This window comes from Schistocerca piceifrons, chromosome 2 (assembly GCF_021461385.2).
Source record: "Schistocerca piceifrons isolate TAMUIC-IGC-003096 chromosome 2, iqSchPice1.1, whole genome shotgun sequence".
Lineage (NCBI taxonomy): Eukaryota > Metazoa > Arthropoda > Insecta > Orthoptera > Acrididae > Schistocerca > Schistocerca piceifrons.
Window position 1 is genome coordinate 537267304 of NC_060139.1, and position 13471 is coordinate 537280774.

Here is a 13471-nt window from a genome sequence, read left to right on the forward strand (position 1 = left end):
CTCCCAACATCCCGAAGTACTGTCCACTCAGGAGTGTCCCCTTTACCACCCAGTACCAACCTGGAATGGAACAACTGCACCACATCCTTTGCCATGACATTGGTTATCTTTCAGTATGCCTTGAAATGAGGGACATCCTACTCAAGATAACTTCCCACCCATAATAAAGTGGTGTTCTGTCGCCAGCCCAACCTCCACAATTAGTCTATCCCTATGCCACTCACAATTCCAGCCCCTTGCCGCAAGGATCATATCCCTGTGGAAAACCCAGGTGCAAAACCTGCCCAATCCACCCACCTAGCATGTCCTATTCCAGTACTGTCACAGGTTTATCCTACCCCATCAGGGACCAGGCCACCTGTGAAAGCAGTCATGACATTTGCCAGCTCTGCTGCAATCATTCCACAGCTTTTTATATTGGTATGACTACCAACCAGCTTTCAACCAAGATGAACGGCCACCACCAAACTGTGGCAAAGAGCAAAGTAGACCACCCCATGGCACAACATGCAGCTGAACATCACACACTTGATTTCAATGGCTGCTTCACTACCCAAGCTATCTGGATTCTTCCCTCCACCACCAGCTTTTCTAAACTGCACAGATAGGACTTAATCCTTACAACACATTCTCTGCTCCATAATTATCCTGGCCTCGGCCTACAGTAACATACTGTCATCACAGCATCCACCCAACAGTTTCCATCCCCCTCTGTCCTATCATCTCCTTCCCATTCTCATCCCCCACCCTGTTTATTTGCAGCCCTTCCACCCATCTTTCCCTGCTCCTCTCCCTTTTTGCTCCTTTTTACCCCACCTCCCTGTCCTACAGCCTCTTGAAACTATGCCTGTTGGTAGTCTAGTCCCTACATACTCCACAGACAGGTTTCATCTCTCTCCCCACCCATATGGTACTATCCCTTCCCCTCTCCTCCAGATTGCTGCTTGCATCCCACATGATAGTTGCATTCCAGCCCTAAATGCTGTAGTTTGCAGTTTCCAATTAATTGGCTGGCATTCCGGCCCGAGATGCTGGAGTTGGCAGTCATGTGCATCAGATGTGGTTGCTTGTGTGTTTTAATAGTACTTGTCTCTCTTTTACTGATGAAGGTTGTCACTGAAAGCTTTATGCAAGTGTCTTGTAATTGTGCCTGTCTGCAACTTAATGTGTCTTCTTGATGGTAAGTAGCAATCTACCTTTTCCTACATTGTTGACATTCCTGCCTGGAGCTTCCATTGTCTGGTTTGAACTTTAGAAATTCCTTCCAGTGTTTTAAAATGTCACCCAAAAAAATTAGGTTTAGTGGTAGTAGATCCAAGACTCTTGTATTTTTGGTTCAGCTAGTTTCTGTAAGTGTTCCTCAAGCCAGTCATAGCATTTGGAACATTCTCTTAATATTCTATTAATATATGAGGTGTCATTCTCTATCACAAAACTAAATAATATGATGTTTACTATTGTCAAGCCAAAATAGTCAAAAAGTTAAATAACTGAGACAACAGATATGGTCAGACATGTTTTTTTTTATTGTGTGAATGGGAAAGGAGCCTGATCTTAAGAGACCTTAACTCTGATAGTAATAAAAATTTAGCAAAATGTTAAAGGTTGTAAAAGGATGATAATTACACTCCTGGAAATTGAAATAAGAACACCGTGAATTCATTGTCCCAGGAAGGGGAAACTTTATTGACACATTCCTGGGGTCAGATACATCACATGATCACACTGACAGAACCACAGGCACATAGACATAGGCAACAGAGCACGCACAATGTCGGCACTAGTACAGTGTATATCCACCTTTCGCAGCAATGCAGGCTGCTATTCTCCCATGGAGACGATCGTAGAGATGCTGGATGTAGTCCTGTGGAACGGCTTGCCATGTCATTTCCACCTGGCGCCTCAGTTGGACCAGCGTTCGAGCTGGACGTGCAGACTGTGTGAGACGATGCTTCATCCAGTCCCAAACATGCTCAATGGGGGACAGATCTGGAGATCTTGCTGGCCAGGGTAGTTGACTTACACCTTCTAGAGCACGTTGGGTGGCACGGGATACATGCGGACGTGCATTGTCCTGTTGGAACAGCAAGTTCCCTTGCCGGTCTAGGAATGGTAGAACGATGGGTTCGATGACGGTTTGGATGTACCGTGCACTATTCAGTGTCCCCTCGACAATCACCAGTGGTGTACGGCCAGTGTAGGAGATCGCTCCCCACACCATGATGCCGGGTGTTGGCCCTGTGTGCCTCGGTCGTATGCAGTCCTGATTGTGGCGCTCACCTGCACGGCGCCAAACACGCATACGACCATCATTGGCACCAAGGCAGAAGCGACTCTCATCGCTGAAGACGACACGTCTCCATTCGTCCCTCCATTCACGCCTGTCGCGACACCACTGGAGGCGGGCTGCACGATGTTGGGGCGTGAGCGGAAGATGGCCTAACGGTGTGCGGGACCGTAGCCCAGCTTCATGGAGACGGTTGCGAATGGTCCTCGCCGATACCCCAGGAGCAACAGTGTCCCTAATTTGCTGGGAAGTGGCGGTGCAGTCCCCTACGGCACTGCGTAGGATCCTATGGTCTTGGCATGCATCCATGCGTCGCTGCGGTCCGGTCCCAGGTCGACAGGCACGTGCACCTTCCGCCGAACACTGGCGACAACATCGATGTACTGTGGAGGCCTCACGCCCCACGTGTTGAGCAATTCGGCGGTACATCCACCCGGCCTCCCGCATGCCCACTATACGCCCTCGCTCAAAGTCCGTCAACTGCACATACGGTTCACGTCCACGCTGTCGCGGCATGCTACCAGTGTTAAAGACTGCGATGGAGCTCCGTATACCACGGCAAACTGGCTGACACTGACGGCAGCGGTGCACAAATGCTGTGCAGCTAGCGCCATTCGACGGCCAACACCGCGGTTCCTGGTGTGTCCGCTGTGCCGTGCGTGTGATCATTGCTTGTACAGCCCTCTCGCAGTGTCCGGAGCAAGTATGGTGGGTCTGACACACCGGAGTCAATGTGTTCTTTTTTCCATTTCCAGGAGTGTAGTTAAGTAAGTTATTTTACATGACATCTTTAATCTTACTGGCAGGATATGTTACACTTCTTTCTCTCAAGCCAATAAAAGATGTTCATGTAAAAATGTTGTTTGTATAGTCTGTAAGTAGAGAACTTCCCACTGCGCATGCAGCCATGGTGAAAGAAGTGTGAGCACAGGACCCTGGCAAAGTGGGACAGCAGTCAAGTGTCCCCCTTGCTGTGGTGGTGTCACTTCTACTTTGACATCACGGCTTGGCAGTGTTTAGAAAAGCAGAGAATAATAGGTGCTGCCGGCAATGACAACACCCAGAAAACAGTAGACAGAGGCTTAAGAGAGATGTCATTCTATTCTGATCTGAGATTCTATTGTTCTGTTCTAAGAATCTTTTCAGATATGTTGTTTTTAATAAGAGATCTTTTCACCCAACATTGCAATTGTTACGTAGGAGCAACAAAATATAGATGTATTTAAAGAGTGGTTACGTCGTTTAGCATCTTGAATACTACAAGGCTTTCTTCCAGCCCTTGACCCTCAGCAAAAGATGGCAAACTTGTATGGCATGAATTGATGGCACTGCATAGCAGGTCAACTGCTTAAAAAAACTTTAAGTAAGGTGAGTATACAAGAAAATAGTTAAGGTAAAAGCTATCACTGACAGCATCAAGATTACAGATCACTTGGAAAGTAAAACGTCTTCATGGCTCAATCCAGCAACTAGCATTAGGTTGTTACACTCCAACAGATAGATGTCAATCCTATGGATAAAACTGAGAGAAAGGTGACAGTTCTTCTCAATGAGTCAGAGTTGCCATGTTACATACATCAAGTGGCATAAAATGAACTACAGTGCCAGTGCCATTTTAAGAGTCGAGGGGCATGAAAGGGAAGCAGTGGTTGGGAAGGGAGTGAGACATGGTTGTAGCCTATCCATGATGTTATTCAGTCTGTGTATTGAGCAAACAGTAAAGGAAACAAAAGAAAAATTCGGAGTAGGAATTAAAATCCATGGGGAAGAAATAAAAACTTTGCGGTTTGCTGATGACATTGTAATTCTGTCAGAGATAGCAAATGACCTGGAAGAGCAGTTGAACAGGATGGACAGTGTCTTGAAAAGAAGATATAAGATAAACATCAACAAAAGCAAAACGAGGATAATGGAATGTAGTTTTGGGAGCAAAATAACTGATGATGGTCAGAGTAGAGAGGATATAAAATGTAGACTGGCAATGGCAAAGAAAGCGTTTCTGAAGAAGAGAAATTTATTAACATCGAATATAGATTTACGTGTCAGGAAGTCATTTCTGAAAGTATCTGTATGGAGTGTAGCCATGTGTGGAAGTGAAAAATGAAAGATAAATAGTTTGGACAAGAAGAGAATAGAAGCTTTCGAAATGTGGTGCTACAGGAGAATGCTGAAGATTAGATGGGTAGATCATATAACTAATGAGGAGGTATTGAATGGAATTGGAGAGAAGAGAAATTTGTGGCATAACTTGACTAGAAGAAGGAATCAGTTGGTAGGACACGTTCTAAGGCACCAACAGATCACCAATTTAGAATTGAATGGAAGTGTGGAGAGTAAAAGTTGTAGAGGGAGAGCAAGAGATGAATACGCTAAGCAGATTCAGAAGGATGTAGGTTGCACTAGTGCCTCAGAGATGAAGAGGCTTGCACAGCACAGAGTAGCATGGAGAGCTGCATCAAACCAGTCTCTGGACTGAAGACCACAAGACAACAACAACATATATCATTTACATTCAAAGTATGAGGTGAAGACAAATATTCTGTAGAATTCTTCTGTATTTTCAGATGGTTGATTTGATCTGTAGGTTGGCCCTGCCACCACTTAAGGGGTTTAAATTCAATATCCAGTTCTTGACAATTTTTTTATCTTTCTGAAGATGATTCTGAACTCTCTCAAGGTGTTATCAAGTTGCAATCAGAACACAGCTGTTAATTTATTTAGGTGGTTATGAACTGTCTTTACGTTCATATTTACTTATAATGATTGGTTGCACATGGGTTTCAGTTTGACAGAATAGGCAGCAATCACTAAGAGCATCACAATATATGCTGGGCTTGCTGCAGTAGTGTAGAGATGTATCCTTTGATTTATATTTTCAGGCTTGATGCATTGTGCAAAAGTTCTTCTAGAGCTTTCATAACAGTAATAAGCTTCTCAGAAAATTTTCTGATACTCTTGTACTTTGCTGTCCACTATTTCACAGAAGGGAGGGACGTATGGGATTTTATGTTGCCGCAGTGCACTTGCTACAAAAAAAATGTACCATGTTCAGTGTTGTACCACCAGCATTTCTCAATTCAGTTCATTGATGACATTTAATATATGGCTTGCACAGTGGAAGACTAGGGCTGTGGGATATTTGTCTCTAATAATGTTTTAGACCAGACATTGCAGCACAGCTGTTGTATCCTTGACCAACAAGTTTGTTTAAATTGAAGTTACCATCTTCTAGAAACTTAATAATAGTCCCTGAAATGTATGTGATTGCAATCTTCCTTGGCATATTCCTCTGATGAATTCTTCTTGGGTATTCAGCCAAGTGGTTGTGTTGTCTTGTCACAACGTTTCAATGAGTTTTGTACCCATCGTCTTCTTTGCCAGAAGATGATGGATACGAAACTCATTGAAACATTGTGACAAGACAACGCCACCACTCGGCTGATATCCCGAGAAGAATTAATCAGTCCCTGAAATGGCTTTTGCTTTCAACTCTTGGAGTTACCTTGAGCATAACACAGATATCAATCTCCAATTGCTAATTGTTGTGTATCACTTATGTCAGTATTCTCATCAGCAGAACTGAAAAAATAGAATTGTGCTTTGCCTACTCTATTATTTTGCTTCTTAGAACACCACTAGAAGTTTCAATCAGTTCAATTTGAATTTGATGAGTATGTACTGGAGGTTTTACCTCCCACCTCTGAATGATTTTTCAAAATTTCATTTCCAGAGTCAGCTTGAAAGAGCAGCAGATCTGTGAAAACAGAATCATCATTGACATTTCCAAGAAGTGAAAAATCATGCTGTGTGCAAAATAAAAATATTGATACAACTGAGCGTAGATTCACACTCTTTTCTTCAACTTCCTTGTGATATACTGTATTTAAGCATTCATGGACACTCAGTCCCTTTTTGTCTGTAACATGTTCAAATGTTTTTGAAGAATACAACTCATCATGATGCCATTTACTTTTTGCTTGAGATTATGCAGCTTAATGAAACTTTTAAAATTTAAGGCAAGGAGAAATGATGAACTGTCCTTGTAGATCCCACTGTTCTGGAGGTCTAAACAAAACACATATTGAACACAGAGGTCCTTTAGCTATAGCTGAGTAGTTCTACTATGGGTAGGTTGTAAGCCACTCAGATTGAAATATTTACCATCAAGGCTTAAATCATTTTTTAAATTGTGTTCTAAGTGTTCAAGGATTTATTAACAATTTCAAATGTAGATCGTCATTAACTCGATAATTAGAGTCCAAACACAACCCAATATCTAATAATGAATTAGTTGCGCTACTGCTATTTAAACAGAACAATGCATCTTGTAGTATATCTTTACTGGTGCCTGTAAGCAAAAGAAGATATTTTTGTCTGATAATGTATGTATGGTTACACTATAAAATTTGACTAGTGAGTGTTCACCAGAAATTAATGAATATTCTCAATTTACTAGTGAGAAGCATGTAAGGTAAACCCTATTTCAATATTTTACAGAATGCAACCTGCATAACTCACCATTCCCCAATCACACTTTTTAAATCAAATGTAACTGTCACAACTTATTCCATTTAGTTTTCTTACCTTGTAATGAACATTCATTGCTCCATCACTACTCACCTTTCTGTCAATAAGAATTTAAGTAATGCAGTGATTTAAAATGAATGTGTTAAGTCTTTTACTGAACTCAAATTACAGTTTACATTTAGTTATTACATTTTTGCTACCATATGTTGTAACTCTAAACATATATTTGTATATATGTCACAGTTTATATTTTGTTTTCTTGCTATCCACAGTGGAAAGGACAGAAACTGGGTTATCAAAAAGTTAGTGCCTCAACTAGAGAATGGACCAGAAAAATATATGTTATGTCTTCATGAAAGAGACTTTATACTAGGTTCAGTGATTTCAAGAAATATAGCAAGCTTTATGCAACAGAGCAAGAACACGATCATAATCCTTACAACTAATTTTGTAAATAGCCAAGTAAGTTGCAAATACTGCATTATTCAAATTATCTTTGAATTCTCTCTCTCTCTCTCTCTCTCTCTCTCTCTCTCTCTCTCTCTCTCTCTCTCTCCATCCCTCCCTCCCCTCCCCCTCTCCCTCTCCCTCTACCTTTCATGCCTCTTTTCTCACCTGCTCTTTCCCACCTCCTCTTATCACAGTGACTTTACAAGAATGTTGTATATCTGTGTATATTAAAACAATATTATGAAAGGAAAGTTGTCACTCACCATATAGCGGAGATGCTGAGTCGCAGATTAGCACAACAACAAGACTGTAACAAATAAGCTTTTGGCCAGCAAGGCCTTCATCAAAAATAGAAAATAGACAACACACACACACATTCATGCAAACACAACTCACACACATGACTGCTGTCTCTGGTAACTGAAGTCACACTGGCAGTGTGGCTTCAGTTGCCAGAGACTGCAGTTATATGTGTGTGTGAGAGTTGCGTTTGTGTGTGTGTGTGTGTGTGTGTGTGTGTGTGTGTGTGTGTGTGTGTGTGTGTGTGTGGGCATGCTGCATGTGTGTGTCTGTTGTCTATTTTCGATGAAGGCTTTGCTGGCCAAAAGCTTGTTTGTGACAGTCTTTTTGTTGTGGCTATCTGGGACTCACCATCTCCACTACATGGTGAGTGGCATCTTTCCTTTCATAATATTGTTAAATTCCATCCTGGATATTCCACTGTGTACATTAAAAGAACATTAAAGAATTTTCCAGGTAGTGTACTGAAAAAAAATTGATGAATACAATTTCTGCCATTACTTCCATAAATGATGACATTGAGATATGTGACTGATGCATTCTGCACTAAACACTACAATGGGACAGCATAAATGTTCAGTATGTGCTTTTCTAGTTGCAGCAGAACAAGAATTTTTTGTGTAAAGGAGACAGCATAATTGTGAGCTGTGGATGTAGATGTTATGTTATTACGTACATTAGCTTAAATCAGAGATCCGAGACAGGTATAAAAACCATATTTATGGGATATCTGATGCAGTACGATTGGATCACTGGCTGCTTGTCAGATAAGTTTAGTGTGACATTCTGGACAGAAACTAATAATGAATATTATGAGATACATTTCAAGAAAGCATGATGGTGTTCATGTTGCTCCTAATTTACAGACATGAATACAAGATTTCCCACTTGTTTACAGATGTTGTAATCATTTACAGATAGATGATACATCATGAAAACAGTTGTAACAGTAAGGAGGATTCGCAGGAGACCAGTATGTGACACAGAAACTGATAATTCCCTCTCTTTTCATTCGTAAACAACAAGTAACATAGATAAGCAGACAAAAATTCCCTACAAACTACAAATGTGACCTTATTTACAAATACACATTAATATTAGTACATTAGTATGAATGTTCAGAGATACGCAATAAGAAATGAGCACACGACAAGTGAAAAATTCAGATGCTGGGCTGTAGTTTTTAGGAAACTCTGGATTGATGTACCATCCCTTTCAATAAAGTAGCGTATAAGATGATTATATAATCAGTCTTCAAATACTGCTCCTCTGTTTGTGATTAATATTAGAATGGATTTTTTTTTAATGAAAGAAGAACTGCACATTTTCTAAAAACATTTGCTTGCCTGTGGGATTGTGTTGTACAAATGTTAATCATAACATAAAATGAGGAAATTCTTTTCAAGTTTCAGGAATTTACAGTCTCAGATGTTTCATACAATATCTGCATATAGGGAAGTGAAATATGATTCATGCAATTTGCATGTGTCTTTGAAATGATTCTGGCTATTCAAATTTCCCACCCAACACAATGTCAATTTTATCTGCTACCCTTGCTTAATGTGGTACAGTAGACAGCTACATTCTACTGTATAGTGTTATTAAAGTTCTGATAAACTGAATGGCAAAGTCACTGCCCAGTCTGTGACAGAGTGTAACACCATTCATGCTAGTGAGTTAAGAAATACAACCTCAGAAAAGAACAGCTTTGGCCGTACCTGTAATGCAAGTGTCATCAGTTTGCAACTATCCGGTTTTTCAATCACAATTTATCAATTGCAGAATATGCTGTCCAGTCTGGATCAATTATGACTAATTATACACCTATTCAACCTCTGTCTTTGCTGTGTCTAATATGACTTAGTTAACATATTTAGTCAAAATGATTGTGTATCCAGCAAATATCATACTAAAAGAGGAGAATGAAAATTGTGAACACATGCACATAATTTTTTTCTTTCCTAGAAAACTGTGCATTAAAGTAATTGTATGTGTGATATGTGAATATCATATACTCCACAAAAGAGTAGAATAAATTCATCTGGAAGTCTTAGTGTCATTCAGTTTAATAATTATGTTTCATCGGTTTGTCACATTTAAGTGAACTGAAATATTTTGATATTTCATTGCAGAGATCAAGCTTCTGATATTCTTGACAAAAATTTTGGTTCCCCAGACATATTCTTTGTATTTGTTCCATATTCTGTAAAGTCTCCAGTAATGATTTGTAATATGATTTTATTTTGTGTGCTTACTAATAATGGGAGCAACAGTATAATTCTGCTAGAAATGAGAAATTATCAGCTTAAAGTAGGCCTACATAATAGTTAAACTGACATTACATAAACATAGCTGACACTACTGCTCTTCAGTTGACTGCAGACATGAGAATTAACAAAAGATAACAATCAAAATTGTCTTCCTTTGGAAAACAAAGTAAACTGTCGAAGAAAATGGGGCAATGTAGCACTGTCACTGAGGTGTACAGGTCAATAGAAATACAGTAGGGAAAGATTATACTATGTCAAGCTTTATTCATATTATCTCAGTGGGTTGCTATGGGTTTCGGGAGCTTTGATGACCTACCTGCTTAGCCCCATTTCCTTGATCCTTCTTCCATGTTAATACGAAAAGGAGTTTCTTGAAACTTCCTGGCAGATTAAAACTGTGTGCCGGACCGAGACTCGAACTCGGGACCTTTGCCTTTCGCGGGCAAGTGCTCTACCGACTGAGCTGCCCAAGCACGACTCACACCCCATCCTCACAGCTATACATCTGCCAGTACCTCATCTCCTACCTTCCAAACTTTACAGAAGCTCTCCTGCGAACCTTGCAGAACTAGCACTCCTGAAAGAAAGGATATTGCGGAGACATGGCTTAGCCACAGCCTGGGGGATGTTTCTAGAATGAATTTTCACTCTACAGCGGAGTGTGCGCTGATATGAAACTTCCTGGCAGATTAAAACTGTGTGCCGGACCGAGACTCGAACTCGGGACCTTTGCCTTTCGCGGGCAAGTGCTCTACCAACTGAGCTACCCCAGCACGACTCACGCCCCGTCCTCACAGCTTTACGCCAGTACCTCATCTCCTACCTTCCAAACTTTACAGAAGCTCTCCTGTGAACCTTGCAGAACTAGCACTCCTGAAAGAAAGGATATTGCGGAGACATGGCTTCGCCACAGCCTGGGGGATGTTTCTAGAATGAATTTTCACTCTACAGCGGAGTGTGCGCTATTATGAAACTTTCTGGCATATTAAAACTATGTGCTGGACTGAGACTCAAACTTGGGACCTTTGCCTTTCACGGGCAAGTGCTCTATCGACTGAGCTACCCAAGCACGACTCACGCCCCGTCCTCACAGCTTTACATCTGCCAGTACCTCGTCTCCTACCTTCCAAACTTTACAGAAGCTCTCCTGTGAACCTTCCAGAACTAGCACTCCTGAAACAAAGGATATTGCAGAGACATGGCTTAGCCACAGCCTGGGGCATGTTTCTAGAATGAATTTTCACTCTACAGCGGAGTGTGCACTGATATGAAACTTCCTGGCAGATTAAAACTGTGTGCCGGACCGAGACTCGAACTCAGGGCCTTTGCCTTTCACAAGCAAGTGCTCTACTGACTGAGCTACCCAAGCATGACTCACGCCCCATCCTCACAGCTTTACATCTGCCAGTACCTCATCTCCTACCTTCCAAACTTTACAGAAGCTCTCCTGCGAACCTTGCAGAACTAGCACTCCTGAAAGAAAGGATATTGCGGAGACATGGCTTAGCCACAGCCTGGGGCATGTTTCTAGAATGAATTTTCACTCTACAGTGGAGTGTGCGCTGATATGAAACTCCCTGGCAGATTAAAACTTTGTGCCGGACCGAGACTCCGCAATATCCTTTCTTTCAGGAGTGCTAGTTCTGCAAGGTTCGCAGGAGAGCTTCTGTAAAGTTTGGAAGGTAGGAGACGAGGTATTGGCAGATGTAAAGCTGTGAGGATGGGGCGTGAATTGTGCTTGGGTAGCTCAGTCGGTAGAGCACTTGGCCGTGAAAGGCAAAGGTCCCGAGTTCGAGTCTCGGTCCAGCACACAGTTTTAATCTGCCAGGAAGTTTCATATCAGCGCACACTCCACTGTAGAGTGAAAATTCATTCTAGGAACATCCCCCAGGCTGTGGCTAAGCCATGTCTCCGCAATATCCTTTCTTTCAGGAGTGTTAGTTCTGCAAGGTTCACAGGAGAGCTTCTGTAAAGTTTGGAAGGTAGGAGACGAGGTACTGGCAGATGTAAAGCTGTGAGGACGGGGCGTGAATCGTGCTTGGGTAGCTCAGTCGGTAGAGCACTTGCCCACGAAAGGCAAAGGTCCCGAGTTCGAGTCTCGGTCCGGCACACAGTTTTAATCTGCCAGGAAGTTTCATATCAGCGCACACTCCACTGTAGAGTGAAAATTCATTCTAAGGAGTTTCTTGTTCCAAAAGTTAGTGTCTGTGTAACTTTTATGTTTGTTTTTGTCTGCTGCCACCTAGTGGTCAATAGTTCTTTATATCAGTATAATATATAGTTATTCTAATCATTATAATTTTTTCACTATTTTTTCAGTGGTGCCAATGGGAACTTGAAATGGCCAACCATAAAGTGTTTGCTGAGGACCGTGAATTCTTGATTTTCATTGAACTAGAGCGGCTTGAACGACAGAAGTTGCCAAGACACCTACGTTACCTAATGGATACTCGAACTTACCTAGAATGGCCAGTTCCTGAAGACATGAGTAGTGAAACAGAAATTAATCTGTGGAAGAGACTTCGAAAATCTTTGGGTCCAAGTATTGCTCAGATTAAAGCTGGACACAACCTGCACCATGATGCAGAATCAATTTCCTGATTAAGAAGAACATGTGTAATGCTTGAAAATGATTATGTTCCTCTCAATTTTACAAAGTGTATAGCTTCTTTCTTTGTACAAAACTTCCAGTTTTTTCTACTCTTTTGTCTACATGCAACATTTGCTTTTAAGATCTAACTGTTGTGAGATAAAATGATAATGGATTACTATGTAATATGAAAATGTTCTTTGTAAGAACTTGCCCTCATAATAAGATCATAATGTCAAGAAAAAACATTTTCTTTTCTCTGCTTTTCCCTGTAAAGTACATACAGGGGTTGAACAAAAATATGGAAACATCACGAGAAATGCGTACTTGAACATAAATGCAGATGCTATCCGAGCCTGCAGGTTGCGCAGTTGTATTTGACCATGAACGGCATCTGTGGAATGTCCTCAGTATGTTGCAAATGTCAGATATGGTCAGAACAGTGTTCTGTGTTGTTGTGAGTGCACTATAGCAGAGCCAAGTAAATTCAAATGTTGGCAAGTTATTGGTGTATGTATGGCGGGTGCTTCCATCACCAAGGTAACTGAACTTTGTGGTGTTTCAAGCTGCACAATATCAAAGATTTATATGGCATATAGGATAAATGGAAAAACATCATCCACTAAGTCACAATGTGGAGGAAAGTATGTGGTGCGTGATCATGACAGAGGGTCAATGAAAAGGACTGTGACAAATAAATAAGAGGAGATAACTCCAAAGTCACTGCAGAGCTGGCTGTCGCACTCACAAATCCTGTCAACACCAAAACAGTGTGAAGGAAACTCCTGGAGCAGGGAACTGCAGGGTAAGCTGAAATTCCAAAACCACTCACCAGTAGTGCAGATGTCCATAACAGGAAATTGGCACATGATACCAACCTACCTCCATTATCATTACCATAAGATTCCCTTGAAAACCATACAAGACCTGTATTTATCCATTCTAAGATGACTGAAGCTGTTCTGGATGCAAGCAGCTTTCCTACACTGTATTACACATGGAAATATGTGGTGTTTCCAAATTTTTGCCCACCCTCTTAAGACAAAG

At 41.3% G+C, this 13471-nt stretch overlaps 1 protein-coding gene and 1 non-coding gene across 2 annotated transcripts in view; one reads left to right on the forward strand and one right to left on the reverse strand.

Moving 5' to 3' along the window:
• Positions 1-12648, forward strand: part of LOC124777775 (toll-like receptor 2 type-2) — a 178243-nt gene extending 165595 nt beyond the window's left edge. The window contains exons 6-7 of the mRNA XM_047253285.1: positions 7087-7276; positions 12154-12648. Coding sequence (XP_047109241.1) covers positions 7087-7276; positions 12154-12435 — 472 coding nt within the window. The 3' untranslated portion in view covers positions 12436-12648. The remainder of the gene's footprint in view (positions 1-7086; positions 7277-12153) is intronic.
• Positions 10534-10608, reverse strand: Trnas-cga. Its single transcript has one exon. It is a non-coding gene; the product is annotated as a tRNA-Ser (tRNA).
• Positions 12649-13471: the final 823 nt, after the last annotated feature.